The 24565-nt window shown below is 33.0% G+C and overlaps 1 protein-coding gene across 1 annotated transcript; it reads left to right on the top strand.

The window, feature by feature from the left end:
• The first annotated feature begins 1621 nt into the window (after positions 1–1621).
• LOC117923301 (probable LRR receptor-like serine/threonine-protein kinase At1g56140) lies at positions 1622–22716 on the top strand. Its single transcript, XM_034841526.1, has 23 exons — positions 1622–1677; positions 4842–5025; positions 6638–6709; positions 6850–6921; positions 7824–7895; positions 14478–14549; positions 14689–14760; positions 14865–14936; positions 15103–15174; positions 15397–15468; positions 15569–15640; positions 15745–15810; positions 16270–16332; positions 17176–17220; positions 17368–17423; positions 18818–19191; positions 19301–19496; positions 19585–19734; positions 20052–20170; positions 20320–20530; positions 21209–21440; positions 21815–21965; positions 22060–22716. Exons 2-23 carry the CDS (start codon positions 4877–4879, stop codon positions 22396–22398), a joined length of 2799 nt encoding a protein of 932 aa, XP_034697417.1. The 5' UTR covers positions 1622–1677; positions 4842–4876; the 3' UTR covers positions 22399–22716.
• The last annotated feature ends 1849 nt before the right edge of the window (positions 22717–24565 follow it).

The raw sequence follows: 24565 nt of genomic DNA, 5'->3' as shown, positions 1-24565 counted from the left end.
TTGTGAAAGCCGTTGCCCGAGTGAGTGAGCGAGAGATTAGTTTACTGATACGAAACTTGGAGCTTGAATTGAGAAAGAAGCAACCAAGCCGTTCACGAACACTTGGGAAGCAAACCCTCACTGGACTGAGAGAAAAGCAACTTGGACTTCTCACAGTGGATAGGTCCGATATTCAATATACACAATTCCCAGCCCAAAAAAGTAAAAAGAAAGAAAAAAAATATAAAATATAAAATTTAATATAGAACTTAAAATTAAATAGTGTTTAATAATATTAAATATTAAATTATTTGTTCTTATAATATTTCATTTTTATTAAAAAGTAAAAAAAAAATTAATATGTTATTTTTTTATTTAAAAAAAATTAAACATCTTGTCTTTTTTTATTCAGACAATTTATAATAAGTTATACAAAGTAAAAAAATAATTTAAAGTTCGAAAACAAATTTTTTTTTAGTAAAAAGCTAAAAAAAATAGAGTAATATTAAAAACTCCTTTTTATAATTTGATTTTGAATATTAATTTTTGACAAGTTAAAAACTAGATGGGGCTTCATTATTAAAGTAGTTATAAATTTATTTAAAATATAGAAAAAAGACAAAGGAGAAAGGGAAAAACCCTTTGCCACCCAACTAATAAAAAGACTTCCACTAGTATTTTTTTTAAGTGTTATTTGATTAAAAGGGTAATTGGAAATCAGTTTTAAAAATCTAATCCTTAATCTTTTTTAGTCTCATTTTAATAAAAATGTCTTTATTGTTTTCTTGTAAAAATAACATTCTCTTTTTAAGAAATATTTGTTTTAAAATGATAAAATAATTCCCAAATTGTGAATTTCACATTTCCTTTTTTTTTTTTTTTTTTTGAAAAGTAACTCATTTTTTATATAAATACACTTTACCATTTCAAATATTTACATGTAGGTTTTCAAACAAAAAGTTATTTTTACAAGGAAAGAACAAAAACATTTTTGTTAAAATGAGACAAAAAAGGAAAAAGGGTTCAATTTTAAAAATTCGGGTTTCACTTTATTTACATGTAGGGTTAAATTTGTATATAAATATTTTAATCAAATAACCCTTCTTTTAAAATACATTATAAATACTTAAAATAATTAATGGTATTTATGTCAAAAATAGGTTATTTTTCAAATAAAAACTTGGGAATGGATAAATTTATAAATTTGAAGAGTATTTAATGCTTTTAACCAATTATTTCTTTTTTTTTTCTTAAGTAGTTGTGATATAAAAACTAAAAAGCCACAGCCAAGAGCCAAGAGCCAAGCCACCACATTCCACAACCAGTCTCTATCTCCATCTCTCTTTCCTCAGTTTAATTTTCCGGGTGGCCTCTTCTCTATCAAGTCGTGTAGAATATATCAATGGCTTTGCTGTGCTCCTGTCACCATTACCAGATCACCTAGTCCTAATCCTCTCCAACTAGGCGAAGAGGTCAAGAGTGTCAAATTCAGATCTTTCTATCCACAATCTTTAGGAGGGAAGTGGGAACACCCACTTTTTATTTATACTAGTCGACAATGCGTATCATTTAGAAATTAGAACCACACATCACAGAAGAAGATGAATTATAGAATGAAGTTGTGTGCCTTCTTCTTCTTCCTGCTCCTCTTGTTTCAGAAATCCCCGGCTCAAAATGCTACTCTCGACCCATCTGAAGGTATCCCTTCCTCTACTATCTCTGTTTTCTGCTTTCTTTGTACACACTGTGTATAGAAACATGGATCAATACTACTTGCTTTTGGGATTGAGGTGGTGTTTCATTCAAACTTCACTCTTTCATTTCTTCTGCAATCCCTGCATCTTTTGCCTTTCGTCTTAATTGAAATTTGTTATGTGGGTATGTGAAATTCAAGTCCCATAATTTTTAGATAGCATGTGAGAACAAGCCTTGTGGAATATCATTGGTATCATGTATTAGTTGTGGAAGAATACTAGAACATCAAATAATGAAAATAATTAACCTATAGTGATATACTAGAGAATCCAGTTTAGAATCTCAATTAATTAATTGCATTGTTAAGATGAAGTAATTGTGTTCATAACCAGTGAAGTAATTATTTCAATGAAAAAAAAAAGTAATATTGCCTCAAAATGATAATATATAGAAATATTATTAGTTTATTTATGTCATATATGGTAAAATAATGGCATATTATTTTATTACTTTATTTTATGAAAAGAGAATACATTTCTAGGTAATAATAATGTAATACTTATCATTGCGTCATAAAAGTATGTAATATAGCATTTAATTATCATATTTCTTCTATGTCCTTATTATCTTGGACAAACTTGTTTATAGAACATACTTCTATATCCTTAGTTGATTTTATTGATTGGTTAAGGTCGGCTAGAGGGAGAGAGTTTTTGTTTTCTCTATCCTTTTTGGTACTATTTGGCGATAATGGTATACACCAAGTGTACACTGGTGTGCTCCTTTTGGAGTTTTTATATAATTTTCACTTACCTATATATATATATATATATATAATCATATTTCTTCCAAATAATATTTGGAGAGGATTTCAATTGAGGTAATACATCTATGATGTGACATGCTTAAAACATATCACTTGAGGTTAAAAGAGGATTCCTTCACTTGATGAGAACTCTTTTCAACTATCATTTATTACGGATCCAATATGTTTTTGAAATAGAAATTCAATCTGAACTTGGGATTGAATATACACAAGTATATGTGTTGTAATTAAATGAGATTTTCCTCATATATTATTAAAATATAAGAAAAAAAGTAAGTAATTTTTGTATCAAACAATTCTTTGAGATCCAAACTTTGATTTGAATTTTAAGAAAATAAACTCCAAGCATCCACTTAACAAGGGCCTTAATATTATGTTGAGTTACTAACTTACCTAAAAGCTTAAACAGTTAGGACTTACCTTTGTAATTATAACATGTCTAATGTCTTAACAAATTCTAATCCAAAGCTAAGAAAAAAAAGGGAGATTTACCCAATAGGATGGGTTGGGCTCCAATAATTACTGGAAAGGGTGGTCTTTTCTAATAATTCTTGGGGAGGACTTTAATAGGCTTAAATACCAAAACTGCCCTTCAACTAAAACTTGTAAAATTCAAAGCATTTAAAACACTTTTTGATTTGTCAAGACATTTATGGTACATGGGCCCTACATTTATTATAATTATTGACATTTAAATTTTAAATCAAAATTTTGGGTTTAACCCTTACAATTATTATATATAATGATAATATGATTTGTTATTTAAATTTACTATTTAAAACAAAAATACTTCTAAAAAATATTTTTAAAATATCATTTATTGTTTTTTTTTTACATTTTTTATTTTTATTCTAATTTTTAATTTTATTAAGAAAAAATAAGTTTTATAATTATATAATAAAATGATGATTTGTTCAAATATATATATATATATTAATTTTAAATTGATAAACTATGTTTTTGTATTAAATTCAAGAAAGATAAAATGTTTATTTTTTCATTGAGATTATCTAAAAAGAATAAGAAAATGATAGAGAATGTTTAATTATTTTTTATTTTTTATTTTTTATAATAAAATAATTTTTAAAAATTTATATGATTTTTTTTCCTTTACATAGTGTTTTTTTTCTTCTTAATTTTCATATATAATTTTTTTTTTTTCAATGCATCGAGTGGATGATGTTAATACATTTGATATGTTGAACATTAATGAGGTATAAAAAGTGATCTTCAAGATTATTACTATTATTATAAAATATAGGTATAACAAAAATATGTTATAATTACAATATAAATACACTTACATTACAATAAAACCTAATTAGGAAAATTTTGAAATTTTTTATAAAAATGATAATTTTGTATTATCATACCATATTTCATAACATACTCATATCATAAATAATTTTTGAAACCAAATAAAATGCTAATTTGAATTCACAAGACTAGTAGTTATATATATATAATAATTTCAATGCACTGGATGAATGTTGTCAATATATTGATATGATGTGTTAATATTAATAGGGTATGAATAAACATTTTTAGAATTATTACTTTTATAATAAAATATAGGTACGAGATAAATGCATTATACTTACAGTACAAATATACTATCATTACAATATATTATAACATAATTTCATTTATTTTTGTTTAATTTTTTCACGTGCTATATTATCTAATGAATAATTGTGAGTTATTCCATTTAATAGTTGTGTGTTACTCAATTGAATATTTATATATTATTCAATTGATAAGTGCTCGTAAAAAATAATTATCCATTCTATTATGGTAACAAAGTTTTAATTGTATGTTTCATATATATAGCGATATAATAACCTTAAGATATGGTTTTTATTTATGAGATATTGAAAATTATTTTTTTACAAGGTTCTTTAAAAAATCTCAATTTTTTTGAAAAAAAAATAGCAAATTTTTAAACAGTCACTTGATTATTCAAAAGTGAACAACAATTTTTTCGGGTTTAGAAAATGTACTATTAATTATCTGTACTTATCATCATGTATAGGCCCCATATCATTGACAATCTTAAATTTATTCATAAATAATATAGAAAACATATTCAATGGTAAAATTGTCCTCTAAAACTCTTTGAGATGAGTGAGTCTTTCTATTAATTATTCCATCCAACCTACCCTATTGGATAATTCTCCCAAAAAAAAATGTGGTTTACTATTTAAATTTTAAAAGGTGTAAATATAAAAACTAATATACAAGTCTAGCTTTTAAAAGAATTTTTAATAGGAGTGTATATAATTTGAAGCTTAACAAACTGAGTGGGGATATTTATTCATAGAAGTTGTGATTGGTGTGACAGTGGAAACATTGAATTTTCTGTTCAACAAATGGAACATGACCTCAACAGAATTTTGGAACATGAGTGGGGATCCATGCAGTGGACCTCCTATTACGCAGAGTCAATACGATGATATTTATTATAAACAAGCTATCAAATGTAATTGCACTTTCAATGACAATACCACCTGCCATATCACACATATGTACGTATCCACTCTCCTCTTTCTCTTGGTTTCCAAGTCCCTAATTCATGTTGTTGTTACTCTTTTCATTTTATTTTATTTAATTTATTTTTTAATTTATTTTTCCTTTTAAGGATATGAAATTGAAATTTTACCAAATATAAATGGCTGGAAGTTGGTTTGTTGGTACTGATTCAAAAGCTCAAAATTGCCATATTTCATAGTTTATGTTAATTTTTGGAAATGATACGCTTCATATATGTTCCATGATCTTTGTATTACTTTGTTGATGTGGAATTGAGTGATTGGAGAAAGAAAATTATTTATATTTCTTTTTTTTTTCACTTTTTTCATCCCTAATCACCAACTACTGGAGGTGGGGAAAAAAAAAAAGCAATAGTCGAGATAGAAAAGTATAATGCTTTCATTTTTTTCTTACTATTTGATAAATTAGATATACATTCATGGAAGGTAGAAAAAGGAAGTAAGAATGATTAAAAATAAATGTTTCTCGATCTCCTATTACTAAAGGTATAAAAAATTGTGGTGAAAAGGTGTTATATTCATCATTTCTCTTTTAGAATACTTATGAATTTTATGAGATAGACTATAATTATATTTGTTTATCTTTTTTCCTCTTCTTCTAGTATAGATCTTAGATTGTAAGAGGAAGGAAATATAGGGGGGGAAAAAGACTAGGAGAGGAAAAATTAAAGGAGAGTACTAATAAGTTTGAACTCATTAGATTTTTCTTCACTCTTTTTCCAACTTTATTCACATAATTAATCAAAGAACGGACAGTTTAAAGTTGAATAAATATTTTAGAATTTTTCAAATGTAAGATTCTTCGTGTGTTTTTTTATTGCAACAATATTTCTTTACACGTTTTCTCTTTTGCAATCTTTGACATTAAAACATTGATAAGAATTGGCTTGTATAAAATTTGAGTCCTTTCTAGTAGTTGAATGAAGCAATTTGTGATAAAAGCATTTCCATGAAATTTAGAATATTTCTAAAAATCATTAACCAACATGGCACTAGATCTTGAAGGATTGAAAAATCAAATTATAGTTTTGAGATTGTCTTCTATTTTATTAACCTAGTAATGAATTTACCTTTTTTGAAGTTTCTTCAACTACGACTTGAATATTAGAAAATTTCAATGGTGAAATACACTTTTATTTTTAAAATTAAAATTTTGAATATTTTTTTTTGTTTTTCAAAGGATGGTTGTATTTTCACCTTTTTTTCTCTAAAATTTGGCAATGGCATTTCTTCTTGTTTTAAGAAAAAGTGCAAACAAGTAGTTGATGAATATTCCTTTAAAACAAAAGTATATTCAATTAGCTATATACAACTTAATTTAATGAATCTACTATTTTTTATTTCAACATTATTATTATTTTTTAATTAATTTCAGAATTACGCATCAGACAATATTTGAGAGGATTTCTTTAGTTCACATTAGATGCTAAAATCATTGAAGCAAGTTTTTATAGTTGTTAGTACGTAGTATAGCATTCTAACACAATTGTAAGGTCCTTTAAAGAATGCACAAACCTTTAGTTGGAAAAAGTTCAAACTGCAAATGTGCACTCTAACTAATTTCGTTGTTTATTACTTTTTCTTCCAGGAAAGTACTAAATTTGAACAAAACGGGATTAATTCCAAAGGAGCTCACAGCACTAACTTTTCTTAGTGATTCGTAAGAATCTTCTCAGTCTTTCTCTGTCTCCATTAAAGTTAGTGTGTAAAAAAAATGAACAAATTTCCCATTTAAGGTGGGTCATTTTGGACGTAAAAATGGAATTTTTTAGTTAATTTGTTTTCCTGAACTTTTTGCAGGAGGCTTAATAAAAATTACTTCACTGGGCCTTTGCCTTTATTTATTGCAAATTTATCTCAAATGCAGTTCATGTAAGTATTCTTACTCAATTGTTGATATTTGGCAGCACCCAACGCTCTTTTAATTTTCTTTTCATATTATAGAATATACCGTTAATTAGAAAAAAGGGAAACTTGGCCCCCAGGTCCCCCAGTTCTTTAACCAGAAAAAATTTGTCATCCATAGTTCAGTTGGGAGCAAAAGAAGTGGATTGCTTAACGATAATAGTTGAAAACTTTGGTATTTTCTATTGACACTGAAACATCTAATGGAGTTCTGTTAGACACCAATTATTTTCACCATTTTTTCTTACAAAGCTTGTGTGTCATTTCTTCTAATCTTTTATGACCTGTTTGTTTCAATCTCTTTTTCTTATTCCACAGTGGCTATTACTTCTGCTTGTTTTCATAATTGTTTCATACTATTAGTTTAGACCTACCAAAGAGCCCAGTTCTTACTGTAGAAGCCTGCAGTTTATTTCATATGAAACATCATCTTATTTATGCAACCTTTTCTTCCTGTGGTTGTTCATAAGTTTTTAACATGGAGACGTCATCACTTGGTGCAATTTATAAAATCTTGATAGAGAATCCAAAGGTTAAATGTGAGGACCTCTAAAAACAAAATCATAACTTTGCCCTTTTTAGGGAGGACCTTCTGTTAAATCGTAAGTTCTTTCTTAAAAAAACCATCATTTCCAGTGAAATTCAAATGCTATTTTGCAAATATTGCCAGTCCAGATGACAAGAATCTTTTTGTATTGTTTTTGTTATGTACATGTTAAACATATTAACACATGGATCTACGTATTTTATGAACATAGTTTCTATGAACATTTCAATCCTTTTCCTTTTTATATGATATTTAATTATAATGTCTTCTAATATTTCTTTCTTTGTGCTCTAAATGCCTTATGTTGTATTTTTCTGAATAGTGACGTTGGCCACAATGCATTATCCGGGACCATTCCTAAGGAGCTTGGAAACCTTAAAGAGCTACTAATGTTGTAAGTCCTTCTTGCAATGAAAACTCATTTGCTCTGTCTTTGTGCAAATGAAAGAAAACTACTAGAACATTTATCTCTAAGAAAATGAACTTATAACACTAGAAGTTAGGCTAATGCCTTGGAGTTCTGATTAGCATTGATCAAGTAGGATCAACCCAAATGGAACTTATTTGTATTAAACTATTCAAGTGAGTGTGTGCAACACATCTATTTGTTTGGGGTGTGAAACAAGTGGAGAACTCATGGAGAAAAAGTAAACCTTTAACTCATTTGGTATGGCCAGTCAAGAAGATTGATGGTGGAGATATGAGAAACAAGTTTCAAAGATTTTTTTTCCTTAAGCACCAACTTAAGCCTTAGATAAAACCTCTATCTCTTCTTGTATTTTTTTCTTCATTATTTTCTTCTCTCATTATTTGTCACCCTCAACTACCACAAAGAAAAAATAAAAGGCAAGCTGAAAAAATTGTTTCCCTTCTGATAAAGTTTTCTAACTTGTATAAGATTTACTAATTGCTTTTAATTTACTATATGATGAAGTGCATCCATTGCATACTTGCATGTGGAAAACATTGCAGTACTGGTGTGAGTTTGAAATTTGACGTTGAGGTGGTAATGGTTGTCAAAATATTATGTAAATGACCGAATACCTTGGCCTTGAGTTTTGTATATTATATATAGACTTTACAAGGATGCTTTACATGGAAAGCAAATAAAAGCAAAAAATTCCAGCATGATTCTAGCCCTATACATGTAAACTATAATCTGTCAAATAATATATGCTAACTGTACAGAATAATAAATGGAGAAATAAGGAAACAATTGTGGGCTAAAATAAGGAAAGAAGGGTGGGCTAAATCAAGGAAAGAAGTGTGGACAGCAAGTGTGGGCTAAAATAAGGAAGGTGTGGACAACAAAGCTGTCCTTTGACAGCCCCCCTCAAATTGATACAGGTTGATCAACAAGCATCAATTTGCTACTTAGCAAGCAATGTCGATGACGAGGGAGAGCCTTGGTGAAGATATCAGCAATTTGTAAGTCGGTGGAAATATGTGGAAGAGTGATAACACGAGCTTCAAAGGCTTCACGGATAGAGTGACAGTCCACTTCAATATGCTTTGTGCGCTCATGATAGACAGGATTGGCCGTGATCTGAATAGCGCTTGTATTATCGGCATGTAGAGGTGTAGGATCGGTCTCAGAAAAATCTAACTTCGCAAGCAAACCTCGAAGCCAAATGATTTCAGAACAAGCAAGAGACATTGCCCGGTACTCAGATTCCATAGATGACTTAGAGACTCTGTCTTGCTTCTTACTTTTCCAAGATATCAATGCATCACCTAAGAACACACACCAACCAGTGATGGAGCGACAGGTATCCGCACAACCAGCCCAATCAGCATCACTATAAGCAGCAAGGCGAGTAGAATTGCCTACAGGGAAAAACAAGCCACGAGTAGAAGTGCCTTGAACATAGCGTATGATCCTACGAATGGCAGCCAAATGAAGACGACGAGGAGTTTGAAGGAACTGGCTGACTTGCTGTACAGCAAAAGAAATGTCCGGTCTAGTAATGGTGAGATAAACAAGGCTACCCACCAACTTCCTGTATAAACTAGGATCAGCAAGTAAGTCGCCCTCCTCTTTGCGAAGCTTGACATTTAATTCCATGGGAGTATCAACAGAAGTAGCCCTTGTAGACCAGCTGTAGCCACCAAGTCACTCGCATACTTATGTTGATTGAGGGAAATACCAGGGGGACTATGATGCACCTCAAGACCAAGAAAATATGTGAGAGACCCAAGATCTTTCATATGAAAGGACTCGGAGAGATGAGTTTTGAGCTGACCAAGTAAAGCAGAATCGGAACCAGTGATCACAATATCATCAACATAAACCAAAAGAACAACAATACCCATGTCTGATTTCCGAAGAAACAAGGAAGTGTCGTACTTGCTCTGCCTGAATGAAAATTGTAATAAAGTGGTGCGGAATTTATCAAACCAGGCCCTCGGAGCCTGTTTGAGACCATAAAGAGAGTGACGAAGCTTACACACATGTGAAGTCGGAGAGGGAAATAATCCCGGGGGTGGCTTCATATAAATACACTCTTTAAGATCCCCATGAAGAAAAGCATTTTTTACATCCATCTGATGTAGTGGCCAATCACTAGAAGCAGCAAGAGCTAGAATCGTACGAACAGTAGTCATTTTAGCCACAGGAGCAAAGGTCTCTTCATAATTGACACCATATTCCTGATTATTCCTAAGTGCAACAAGCCGAGCTTTGTAACGATCCAAACTTCCATCAGATCGGACCTTGACTGAGTAAACCCATTTGCAACCCAGAGGAACAATAGTGGGAGGACAGGGCTCAATGTCCCAAGTGTGATTGGCCTCTAGAGCGGCAATTTCTTCCTGCATAGCTTGTCGCCAACAATCATGCTTAGCAGCATGTGAGTAGCATGTGGGAATATCAAATTTGGACAATGCAGCAGTAAGGGCTGAAATAGAATTGCCAGAACTGGAAGAGGGAAATCCATACCTATTCGGAGGTACAGACACTCGAGAAAAGCGACGTACTGAAGGTGCTGCAACTGACTGCATCTGGAGCATGGTAGAATCAGATATCGGGTGAGCCACCGAAAGAGACTGTGGGCGGGAGCGTCTCGTATACACAATACCTGGTTGAAAGCGAGAACTGACTGGATGAAGATCTGAGAACTGTTGCTCAAAGGAGGGAAGGACCACAGTAGAAGGGGATACAGGAAAGAAATGTTGATTTTCAAAGAAAATAACATTCCTAGAAATACGTGTACGATGTAATGTAGGATCATAGCAAACAAATCCCTTTTGACACATATTATATCCCAAGAAAGCACATTGAACAGATTGAGCAGATAATTTATGTCGCTCATGAGGAGGTAAATGAACAAAGCATACACAACCAAAAATACGAAGGTGATCATAACTAGGTTGCTTAGCAAATAAGCGGAAATAGGGAGACTCCATATGTAGGACTTGAGAAGGTAAATGATTAATCAAGTGAGTAGCAGTTTTTAGAGCCTCTACCCAAAACATGGATGGAACAGAAGATTCTAACAAGAGAGTACGTACCACATCTAAAAGATGACGATTTTTGCGTTCGGTAACTCCATTTTGTTGAGGAGTAGAGGGACATGAACGTTGATGAATAATACCCTTAGAAGCCAAGAATGCTTGAAACTCAGTAGACAAATACTCACCACCGAAATCTGTGCGTAATGTCTTAATAGAAGTAGAAAATTGATTATCAACATACGCTAAAAACTCAGTGAAAGTACGAAAGACCTTAGATTTAGAGCGAAGAAAGTAGACCCAAGTAAATCTGCTATGATCATCAATGAAAGTCACATAATATTTAAATTTCTCATGTGAACTAACCGGGGAAGGTCCCCAAACATCACTATGGATAAGATCAAAGCAGTGAGATGCTCTACTTGCATGCAAAGGGAAGGGAAGAGTTTTACTTTTACCGAGTTTGCAAGAATCACACTCAAGAGATAAAGAATAACGATCCTTATTACCAGGTAAATTAGAGTTCAATACATGAGATAAGATCTGAGAATTGGGATGGCCTAAACGATGATGCCACACCATACTAAGATCTGAAACATTATTACAAGCAAAAGACTTAATAGAAGAAAGTGGAGAAAAATCTGGAACAGGTAAAAATAGTGGAAACAAGCGCCCCACTTTAGGTCCCTTCGCGATCGGCTTCCCCGTTACCTGGTCCTACACAACACAACCATTACCAGAAAAATTAACAGCATAATTGTTATCAACTAATTGGCCAACAGAAATAAGATTCGTGGAAAGCTGAGGAGCAAGAAACACGTCAGTGAACTTAGAAGAGGCATCGCCGATAGCAACTATAGGCAAAGAGCTGCCATTGGCAGTCTGAATGGAAGATTGACCAGCGTAGGGCCGAACATGACACAAAGCGGTGGGGTTATTAGTCATGTGATTAGAGGCCCCCGAGTCCACGTACCAGAGTTTAGTAGAATTGTTACCTTGAAACCCCATTGCTGATAATGCTGAAATTAACATCCGTTGCACTATTTCTGGGGTGCAGTAATCTGGTGCAGGAGGTGCAGGAACAGAGCACGCAACTGAAGGAGAGTCGTGTGTTGCAGAAGTTGCTATAGGAGGGACAATAACCGAAGTCTGAAATGCTTGAGCCTGACGATTCTGGGGGCGAATACGACATTCTTTGATAATGTGACCCTTCTTCTTGCAATAAGAACAAAACTTCTTAGGGCAAGTGGCAGCAATATGCCCATATTCCTTGCAGCAAAAACACTGCAAGTTTTTAGAATGCATAGGTGGTCCACGTCCTTGGGCAGCATAAGCTACAGTTGTCGTCCCTGAACTGCCATGAGATTGCTCCAAAATAGCTTGAGTACTAAGGCGTTGCTCTTCGCGAAGTAACTTACCAAAACAAATATCAAGAGAGGGAACAGGAGATCTATTCAGTAAAGAGGAGGGGACAGATTCATATTCCGGACGTAGTTTCATAAGAAACTGATCACGCCGAGTAGTCGCGTGAATAGTCTGAATAGTTGAGAGAGCGGCAATAGGAACATCCGCTGTAACCAAATCAGCATATTCATGCCAAAGAGTCAGAAATGCTGAGTAGTAGTCCTGGATGGAAAGACTACCATGTTGAAACATGGCAATCGCATGTTCTAATTGAAAGCGACGAGCATCGTTATCCTGATGATAAACTTTTTTCAAATAAGCCCACATAGATTGAGCGGAGCTATGGGGCCGCAAGTGGGTGACAATATGAGGCTCCACTGAACTAAGAAGCCAAGACATGATGCGTGCATCAAGCATAGCCCATGAAGAAGAAGACCCAACATCCTGAGATTTGTCAAAAGTGGATGGTTTTTCAACATCCGTGCCATCAATATGGCCCTAAAGGTCTTTCCCCTTGAGAAAAAGTTCAAATTGAAATGCCCAGGTAGAATAATTTGTGCCTGTAAACTTAACACACAGAGGTGCGGAATCCATAGAAAATAAATAGAACCCGAGACAAAAAGATGGACCAAAAAAAATCCCAGAAGAAAACTAACCCACGACAACCACAGAAATACTGAGAAAAATGGTTATGGTTGGGTGCAGCACGGATCAACACAGACTTGACCGAAAGACACGAGAGGCACCTCCGAAATCGAAAAGACAGAAAAGAATTTGAGGGAAGAAAAATTAGCAACCTTGCTCTGATACCATGTCAAAATATTGTGTAAATGACCGAATACCTTGGCCTTGAGTTTTGTATATTATATATAGAATTTACAAGGATGCTTTACATGGAAAGCAAATAAAAGCAAATAAATTCCAGCATGATTCTAGCCCTATACATGTAAACTATAATCTGTCAAATAATATATGTTAACTGTATAGAATAATAAATGGAGAAATAAGGAAACAATTGTGGGCTAAAATAAGAAAAGAAGGGTGGGCTAAATTAAGGAAAGAAGTGTGGACAGCAAGTGTGGGCTAAAATAAGGAAGGTGTGGACAACAAAGCTGTCCTTTGACAATGGTACCAGTGCTGTTGCCTTGAAGGTGGTGGTGTGAAATGAGAGAAGGGAATTATTATGTAGCAGTGACAGGATCAAGTTGGTGGTAGTGCCATTTTTTAGATTTATCTAGTAACTATATTTAGATTACTACTGATTAAATCCTTAGCTGGAGAAGAAATGAGAAATGGAGCTCTCATTCCTATTTTTCTCCTTCTTTGCTTGCCTGTTAGGTGGTTAGACAGAGAGGCAATCGCTTTTGGTTGGAATCAGTTGCTTTAGCCAAGCAAGTAGAAATTTGGCATATACATCAGCGTGTGTTGGAATGTATACAAACTAATATGATCTTCATTTCCAAGTTCATTTTGAAGCAAAATGGATGTCATCATAATAATTCCAAAGGGGCACTGGGTTTTTTCCGTTTGTTTAAGTTTACTGTATAAATACTCTGTTCATGGAGAATTTACTTTTTGATACATTAATGAAATATCTTCTAAATTTTGCATAAATAGTTTGAGTGCCCTTCATATATTTGGCTTGAATCACTGATAATCCTTCCATTCCATGTGGAAATTATATTCTTTGTAGTGGGTAGTTTGCTTATTAGAATGGTGCTCAACTCATTCTTGTCACATTGTCAATGATTATTGAATATGTGCTCATGATAAGTAGTAGTGATGAACCCTAACAGATGTAGAGCAAATATAATTAAACAGATTAACCTTTCTGTTAAACAGATGAACCCTTCTGACCAACATCCATAAGAAAACTAAAAATCATGTTCTGTTTATGATAATCTTGAAGATCTCTCTCTCTCTCTCTCCCCCCTCCCTCCTTTAGAGATGAGACTAAAATATAGATGCATTATTAAGTTTAAAAGGAGACTTGTTAGAAACAGTTAAAATAATATATATTTTTTAATAAAATGAATGGTACACCTAGTTAACATATAACTTGCAAATCCTATTTTGATCCTGATGATTTTGGGGTAAATGCCTTTTGATTTATTCCATGCAGGGCTATTGGTTCAAATAACTTCTCTGGAACTCTCCCTCCAGAACTTGGAAATCTACCCAAACTTGAGCTGATGCAAGTTTTCTTTCTTTCTTTCTTTCTTTTTATCTTTTTAATAATTTTTGTGTTTGCATTTGTGCTTGTGTTATAGCAGTAGATTATTTAACTTTACTGTGCTTGCAAGTTAAAGAAAGTAAGTTTGTCAATTCAACAGTTTCATAGACAGCAGTGGAGTGGGTGGTGAGATCCCCTCAACGTTTGTTAAACTTAAAAACATGCGAGAAATGTAAGAAATCAGTAATGGCACTTTATATTTATTTAAGCATTTTTCTTCTTTACTGATGAATTTTGTGTTTCCCTTGCTTAGTACAATTCTCCCCTTTCTTTCAGGTTTTTATCAGACACTCCACTCACAGGAAAGATACCAGACTTCATAGGGAACTGGACAAAGCTCAAACGACTGTAAGTTAAAAGAAAACAAAATCGGCTTTACCTTAAAAAGCAGGCTTGTTTTAGATGATAAGTCATATTTTATCATTGTCCTCTATAGAGTTTATCATATTCTCAAACAATTATGCCTTGTAGAGATATGATTTTTAAATTGTAACTTTCTCAAATGCACTTGTAGGAGAATTCAAGGGAACTCTTTTGAAGGTCCAATACCATCCACTTTCTCTCAATTGATCTCAATGGAATCTCTGTGAGTTTTCTTCATATAGTCATTTCAAAATTCTTAATTTGGATCTCTCTCTCTCTCTCTCTCTATATATATATGTTAGTACATGTATATGGGCATGCATATATAGCTTGTTTGACATTAGTCCTCTGTTCCTTACAGATATGTTGAGCTTCTTCTTTCCTTCCATTTTTTTAAAAATGTGTTCATTAATTAACTTAAGTCCATCCTGATATTCTTGCTTAGAGTTCTAAGGAACACATTGATCTCTGGTAGTATTCCATCTTATATTGAAGAATACCGCAGTTTAGAAACACTGTAAGTTCTTTTTGCACATTTAATACTGAAATGCCAACATAAATTAACCTAATTTTCTTTTATTTGATCTATTTCTTTGTTCTTTTATTTATTTCTGCAGGGATTTGAGTTTCAACAACATAACAGGAAGAATTCCAAATGCTTTGTTCAACATGAACAATCTCACTGCCTTGTAAGGATCAAATAAGCCCTTTCCTCTTTTTCTTGAAGATCTTGCCTATGCTACTAACCAACATCGTTTTCTGGTTTCTCTTCTACTACCATTTCAATGTTCAGGTTTCTTGGAAACAATAGCTTCTATGGTCCTCTTCCTGACGAAAAAAGTGATAAGCTTCAAACCATGTAACTTCTTGTTCTATTTGGATTGATCTATTGGGATTTTATGGCCAATACTTTCACAATTCACAAAAAAAATTCTTTGCATTTGTGTTTTTATGTGTGTGTATGCATGCATGCCATGCCCTCCAACCACCCCGTCCAACCTTCTTTTTGTTCTTTAATGGGTTAAATCTGGAATTACTATTTTTTTCCAAAAAGATTTGGAGAAAAAAACTGATGCTGTTACCATTGGGCGTTGAAATTTATCCTCAAGAATGCCTTAAATGGAACTTTTAACCTCTCTAGCTTTGTTAAAAAATATGAACTGATGCAGTTTCCATTGCGACAAGCTTTCTAACTTGTCCACAGCATGTTATAATCATCCATTTTGCAGAAGTTATACAATCTTGTCAGATTTCTTTAATATCATGGTTTTATTGTGTATCATGTACCTGCTAACTGTTAATATGTTTTTGCATACAGAGATTTGTCATACAATGAGATATCAGGAGGCTTTCCTACATGGATTGATCCAACTTTACGATTGTATGTCCCTTGAGTCATTATTCATGCTTTGTTTCATCTTAATTTTCTAGCTAATACACATTCCTCCGAGCAACCTAAATAGAGCCCTATTTCTTTTCATTTATTTTTCAATGTGTATTGGACCAAAAATTTTGGATGAAGAAAATCACCCATTTCCATTTTAGATACTTTGCATTAATTGATATTTTTGGTGGTTTAATGTTTGAGAAGTATCTGTTGATACCTTTGCATCTTTTTCTTGTTCTTATATTTGTTGTATAGGTTCTTGACATTGTAATAATCGTTATTTTCTGATTGGACCTCACAATCTCTTAATAGGAGTTTAGGAGCTAGCTCTGAGGCAAAAATTTTTGTTTCTTATAATTATTTTTGCCGTTTGTTCTTGAATTAAAAACATTCTTAGAGCATGGTTAGGAAAGATGAAGATTGCAGTTCAAAGCATAGAGATTGAGTATTTTTATGATAAGACTTCACTATTGATAGTGGCTTCGATTTCCTCTTAGACAGAGCAATTTTCTTAAATCCCTTTCTCTGTTAAATGCTATATTGAATTAAAAAAAAATAATTATTATGTAATTCCCAATTTTATTGGCAAACTCACATGTAAGATTTGAATTTCAAATCTTGTCCTTGATGAATATGGATTCTTTTGACCATTTTTCATTTGATTTTATGAAAAGTTTTAACCTACCTAGCTTATATCCAAAAACAGTTTGGGCATTGACACTTCCCCCTCTGTTTCTTTTTCTATAATAATGCCATTTTTTTTTATATCAAACACTAATGCTCTTGCCAGTTTCAAATATTGACTCTCTCATTTTTCTTTCCATAAATTTTATGCAGGAATTTAGTGGCTAATAACTTTGTATTTGACAACACAAACAAGACGTAAGTAGTAGTTCTGATCTATTTAAAAGCAAGCCATTCATAAGAGCTAGCTTAAAAAAAGAAGCAAAGCAATTTTACTTGCTGTGGAATGCATTCTCTCATTAATTCCCCATGAGATGTACACTATACATTAATTTGTGCTTACATTATTTTTGAAGGACTGGATTGTCTTCAGAGGAACTTTCCATGCAACACTTCACGCTGTAATCCACTTTATTCTATTACATATTTCTTATTTAATCCTTTATTTTTTTGTTTAATTCAAGTCCTTATATACAAAAAGAGAGATACTATAAAAGGTTTATTTTTCACTCACCTCCTCTGAAGTTTTGGCTAAGCATACTTAATCTTCATTGTTTTGAAATTTCATCAAATGCCTCTAACCTTTTTATTCGTTATTTTCACTCATTGTCCTCTAATTTAAAATAAGGAAAACATTTGACGAAATTTCAAACCAATGAAGGCTAGTTGTATTTAACCAAAACTTTAAGGGAGGTAAGTGAAATTAACCCATACCACAAAAGCCAACTTCCAGTCTTACTAATTGGTTCAACGTGACATTAATTTGAATAGAAATACAAAACATCATTAGGAATCTTGGCATACTAACCATTTTCTAATAACTTTAGTATGAAATTTTGATGTTAAAATTTTAATTGATTATACCTTTATTAGTTTTCCAACACTACCACCCTGGCACCTGCCACTGCAACATGTACTTAGGAGAAATTATTGTAGTTGCTTTTTGAACAACGAGGTAAAAAATGACAGCAAAACCATTTTTTTACCTAATTGAATTTCCTAAAAAATGTTGTCAAATAGCTTCCCCCGCCAGTAACATATACATTACAGAACTTATTAGCCCTATTAAAATTCTATTTATAGTTTTAGGATTAAATCAAATGCAATAGTTTGATGTATATTAAGTGGCTTTCATTTAGCATCATTGTCCGATTGGAATACTGTTATTTAGATTTTTATTTATTTATTTATTTGCATCAATTCTTACTGTTCTTCACTCTACACAAATCTCGATGAAATCATGAGCTAGGTTTTAATTTTCGTAACAATTTTCTTATGACTGTTCAATGTTGGTGTGAAAATGTGCAAGCAGACTGGAAGGAAAGAGTTGATTGATGTCAATGCAATAGGTCTAGTATTGAGACTTTTTTTCACCTTTTTTATGCACTGAAGAAGCAAACACTAAGTACTTTTTGAATTAAAATTTGTCCGATAGAGGGTGTCATCCTTATGGTTACAATACACCACCAATGAAAAAGCAATAATTCAGAGAGAAAATAGGATAGTTTTTGGAGAGGGTGGTAATTGGGAACAGTGGAGTCTTGATAGTGTTTAAGATGCAATAATGTTGTTGCTTTCATCTTCTTTGATGAATGTGTTTTGTTTTATAGCTCATGGGCGTCTCTTGGAATAGGAAACCAGTGAGACTAATTTTAGTTACATTAATCAATCATAAATACTAAAATGTACTTTTTCACTCACCAAATTCTAGTAGTTCTTCCTTTCCTTTGCCAATATATCACCACTTCAGTTAAGTAAAAGATGTTCCCACATTGACTAATGCTTTATATAGCAGATACCAACGTCTCAATCAAGTGTGGTGGACCAGAGGTGATAATGCCTGATGGCATGGTATATGAGGCTGATAACTCAATTAGTAGCACTGCATCAACATCATTTCATGAAAGCAGATCAGAGAAATGGGCTGTTAGCAATGTGGGTTTGTATGTTGACAAAATTGCAAATACCACATCACAAGTTAATGGCACTAACACCCCAGAGCTTTTCAAAACTTCAAGGATATCACCGGGCTCACTTAGATACTATGGCCTGGGTCTCCAGAATGGACCTTATATTGTAAGTTTGCAATTTGCAGAAATGTTATTTAAGGATCCGAGCACACGAACTTGGGAGAGTACAGGAAGGCGTGTTTTTGATATTTATATTCAGGTAATAGTAGTACATCAAAAAACTTACCATCCTCATTTGATAATCATTGTACCTCCCTTGTATGAGATTTCCACTGTTTTATCTTAGCCTGTCTTCATTTGTCCTGCAGGGAATTCGACTAGAGAAGGACTTTGACATATCAAAAGAGGCAGGTGGGGTCCAGAGAGCAGTTGTGAGAAAATTCCATGCTACTGTGTCGAAGAACTATCTTGAAATTCATTTGCTTTGGGCTGGTAAAGGTACTTGTTGCATCCCATTTGAAGGTTATTACGGACCATCCATTTCGGCCCTCAGTGTTGTTTCAGGTATCACACTTGAACGATAGTTTGCAATTTTCATTGAATATGAGAAATATCACCAAATAACCATTGCTTGCTAATTTATTTTGCTTAGCTTTGGAAAGAATGCCACCTCCTCCATCAGAGACAAGCAACACTGGGTTTATTGCTGGTATTGCGGTCGTAGCTGGTATTCTATGCTTTATACTTGTATGTGCAGTTTTTTACATCCAAAGGAGAGGGTCTAATGTCAATGAAGAAATAGGTATAATATAATTACTTGATTATTTTCCTGTCTTCTTGGTGTTTGAAAGAAATATGTGCTTAAAAGGGAATATTAAGGCCTTCTGCACTCTGGAATTATACTCCTTGAAAATGTGAGAAAATGGCTCCCTTTATTATTTTTGGGATGCCACTTTCTAATAAATAGGATGAACATGACAATATTAAACTATCTCACTCTATATCTAAATCCCTTGATAATGATTAGGCTATGATATTAGAAAAGATTGGCATTGAAGTTTTCATGGTATCCTATGCTAGAACTCATATGGTTATCAATTATCTTATATGAATTTGCAGAGCTTCTTGAGATAGGCCCCAGACCGAACACCTTTAGTTATGCAGAGTTGCGAACTGCAACAGGAAACTTCAATCCTACAAATAAGTTAGGCGAGGGTGGATTTGGAGTTGTTTTCAAGGTAAACTGAATTTTACATTTTGATTTTGTAATCCATGAACACATTCTCTTTGCATGGTATTGAGAAAATTGAATGATTCTGATTTTAGGATTTGATTTGCCAGAAAGAGCATGCAAAAGTTTCTTATACCGATTTGTGGTATTTTACAGGGCACTCTTCTTGATGGGAGGGCAATAGCTGTGAAGGATCTTATGGTTGCATCTCAACAAGGGAAGAGGCAATTTATAGCAGAGATTGCTACCATATCTGCGGTGCAGCATCGCAACCTCGTGAAGTTGCATGGATTCTGCATCAAAGAAAATAAACGGCTCCTAGTTTATGAATATCTTGAAAACAAGAGCCTCGATCATGCTCTCTTTGGTATGAAGATGTTTAAACTACTTCCATTTTACACTGATATGAACCTTTGAAAAAAATTTCTCCATAGTATTAATAGGTCTTCATTTATAACTGATTTCTTTTTTGCTATATATGGTAGTTGCAACAAATATTAGACAAGAAGAAAAGTTAACTCTGGATTTTATAAATTTCTTTTAGTGAGCCTGGAAAGTATAGTAACCTCCACTAAGCTGAGCTGAATATCATAGTTGGTTGTGAGGTGAATTTTTAGATGCGAGGAAACTTAAAAACGAACAAACAAATTAATAATAAGATTCAAAATATTTTTGCATTTGTATTTGCAGCCAAACAAATGATAACTGCATGTTGACAAAAGAAATGTAAACATAATGTATATTACCTGGTTTGACCTTGTGTGATTTACTACTTTCATCAATATTATTAAATTGTTGAATTATTTGCATAATTATCATGCTGCTCAACTCATTCTGAAAATGATTGCATACACTTCATATTCTGAAATATCTATTTTCTCAATGTAACTTAACTTGGATCTTGAGTTTTCTTCCTAACTCAATAATTTTTTCCCAATATTTGCAACTTATTCTTTTCTAGAAATGATTTTGAACTCTAAAGTTCTTACAGTCAGGTTTGTGACCCATTTGAAGGTTTTGACTAAATGGGTAGCACTATTTGCAGGGAAAATTGATTTACATCTTGATTGGCCAACCCGCTATAATATATGTTTGGGAACAGCGAGAGGGTTAGCTTATCTTCATGAGGAATCAAGGCCGAGAATTGTACACCGGGATGTCAAGGCCAGCAATATTTTGCTTGATGCAGAACTCTGCCCCAAGATATCAGATTTTGGATTGGCAAAGCTGTATGATGATAAGAAAACCCACATTAGTACCCGGGTTGCAGGCACCATGTAAGCAAACTCCTTTGACAGTTTCCTTGAATCTGTTCTAATGTTAATTTATTACACTATCATAGTCGAACATCATTAATGAAATTAAAAAAAAAAAAAAAATAGAGCGTTTGATGTTTTTACATAAAAGTTTGAGGATGGTGGACCAATTGATTTCTCCATGTTTTAATTTGATTAATATCAATTCTAATATCATGTAAGAGGAAGTATCGAAGAAATGAATTCCTCTTGATATCTGATAGTATAAAATTTCAATTCAGTTCCTATTTTGGGAAATTAAGTGAATTTTGAGGCTTTATTGTTGAATTTGTACGTATAATGACATATCTTCATCTACTTGACCTCCACTAAGCCAATTTTATGTAAACTTCCAGTGGCTATCTGGCACCAGAGTATGCAATGCGTGGGCATCTGACAGAGAAGGCTGATGTTTTTGGATTTGGCGTAGTTGCTCTAGAGATCCTCAGTGGGAGACCAAACACTGACAACAGCTTGGATGCGAAAAAGATGTATCTTCTTGAATGGGTATATGAAAATGGTGTTTCGTTTTCCTCTTCTTTTCCAAAATACCATTGCCAACTAAACTTATTCTTTCTCTGTGGTTATCTACTGTTTTTAGGCATGGACTTTACATGAAAACAACCAAAGTATGGATTTGGTTGATCCAACATTAACAGAATTTGATGAAAATGAAGTCAATCGAGTCATGAGAGTGGCTCTCTTGTGCACCCAGGGATCACCAATGTTGCGGCCAACCATGTCACGGGTTGTGGCAATGCTTGTTGGAGACGTTGAAGTAAGTGCAGTTACATCAAAACCCAACTATTTAACAGATTGGCATTACAATGATATTACAAACAGCTTTTTGAGCGAAAATACTCAAACATCTACTGCTTCAACAAGTATGACAGACCAAGTGTCGTCCCCTGTACTTCACATTGAACCAATTCTCCATTGAGTCATTAGAGGAGGGAGGTAATGCATTTTTGTCCATGCTATAATATTGTATCATTGTCATTGGGAGCTCCATTTGCCTTGTGTAGTTCTCTCCTAAGCCATGAATTTTCTCCTGGAAATTCCTAGTTCTTGCATTGGTATCATATATATATAGAAAGAGATTTCGGAATGAGTATGAAGCATTTTCAGCCTTCAAACGACTGGGAGGTTTTAATTTTTGGTAAGTTACTTGTATGATATAAGTCTGGGAGAACAAACTGAAGACCAATTTTACTTAAATTTATGTTTATGCTAATTTTATTTTATAAAAAATACAAAAATGTTCTCTCCAATTTGTGTGCTATGATTTCATTTGAAAAAAAGGAAATCTGTAGGTGCTTAAACTCACCGTGTAAATTTGAAAATAACGAGGAGAATAAGACGCTTTATATTTCTTCTTTCTAAGATGAAATGTGTGTTTTAGTATTATGATTTTCTCAATAAAAATATTTGGTAAATTAAACATCAAACTACTTGGCTTGGAGCTTCATTTACCACCTTCAACTCTCGAACTCACTTGGTTTTCAATTCCTATATATCCTCATGTGCTAGTCTAGCATGTCCACGACCTCATTGTCATTATACATGTCTTCCTTTGTTTTAGTCAATTGCATTCGGTTCATCCCATAATCTTAGAGATTTTGCCACATGGTCAAGAAAATCTAAGGCTTCATTAAATCTCTTATGAAATCTCCATCACAACCCCAAGAAGTTGCTTGATTGAGAGAGATATCTCCCTATAAGAGTAACCAACAAGCATCAATGATGAGGGTAGACATTCATTGTTTTCTTTTTATATCTCTCCAAACAAGCAAATTTCCCATTTTAAAAAGCTACAAAGTTTGTTTCCCTTTAACTCACTAGTGCGATGTGTAAGGAAGTACTTTTCAAAACTGTACTTTAAGTTCCAGCTATGTTTAATTACTTTGGAGCCTCAATGATTCGATCCATGTTTTGCCTTCTCTTTCAAAGTAAATGGGAAGAACTTCAACAGAATCAAATAAATAGATATGTCACCCTCTTGGAAAATGAAGCACACTTCTTTTTAAGTCTTTCATGTGAGAGTACGAGGAATTCTCATTCTCTAATCCATGAACTGAGGACGTATTGTCATTCGCTCATTTAGTAGCATTATGCAAAGATGGTGCACTCATCTTTGGTGGGTGCATGTGATCCCTCATTTTGTGGAAAATATGGACGTTTTTCTCATTAGTTGCATTTTGACTTTAGTGGTTTTGATTTATTTTTATCTTAAATATAAATGGACCTTATTTTAATTTTGTTTATAGAGGGTTATTATTATGATAGAGTCCTTAAAAGTATGATATAATATAACAATAAATGAAATTAATTAATATTTATATTATGATTTTGATTCTCCTTGTTCCATTCCATTTATACATTATTTAGGTTTGAAATATCTTACATTGTATATTACTTTGGTGTATTAGGAGTTTCACAGAAGATCTAAGTCATTGATTCTTTGCAAGTGGATTTGTTTACAATTGATTCATGGATTTAAACAATCCATTTGAGATTGTAATGCACTACCTCCTTATTAGAGGGATAACTGGTTTTGACCATAGAGATGAGTTTTCCATGGTGAGTCCACAATGAATCATGTATAGACATTAACTATCAGGTAATCATTTGAGGTATGAGTTTTCCATTTGAGGTATGTATGGTTAGACATTGGATAGGGTCTACGATGAATTATGACATTGACTATTGGGTAATCATGATTTACCAAGCTATTGTACTGCATTGACTTAATCTTGAGGGAATATTGAGCTTGTATTGAAGTCATTAAGAGGTTTGACCTATGAGTGAAACCCTAAAATGGTCATATATTTCCTAAGTATTGGGTTACTATTGATAGAATTTGGTGGCGATAGAAATTCTCAATAGAGACACTATAATATCTCATGGGTTCAAGACAACATGTCCCCTTGGGTGATCCTAAGGACATATAATCAAGAAAACAATAATCATAGTATTCCTTAATTGGAATTTGACTTTGCTCTTTTTGAGTAAGAGTATGTTTGAAAATCATATAATAAGAAGATTTGTAAATAAAGGATTAGAGAGGTAATCTTGAGAGCTTGATAGTACATACGTTGTTAGAATAA

The sequence above is a fragment of the Vitis riparia genome, chromosome 10 (genome assembly GCF_004353265.1).
Source record: "Vitis riparia cultivar Riparia Gloire de Montpellier isolate 1030 chromosome 10, EGFV_Vit.rip_1.0, whole genome shotgun sequence".
Classification (NCBI taxonomy): domain Eukaryota; kingdom Viridiplantae; phylum Streptophyta; class Magnoliopsida; order Vitales; family Vitaceae; genus Vitis; species Vitis riparia.
Note: the sequence above shows the minus strand (reverse complement) of the source record. Positions and strands in the feature narration are given on the sequence as shown.

Coding starts and splice junctions, on each gene's coding strand:
- LOC117923301 (XM_034841526.1), top strand. CDS start 4,877: ATGACCTCAACAGAATTTTGGAACATGAGTGGGGATCCATGCAGTGGA. Junction 7,896..14,477: donor CTTAAAGAGCTACTAATGTT/GTAAGTCCTTCT, acceptor TATTCCATGCAG/GGCTATTGGTTCAAATAACT. Junction 20,531..21,208: donor CCTCGATCATGCTCTCTTTG/GTATGAAGATGT, acceptor CACTATTTGCAG/GGAAAATTGATTTACATCTT.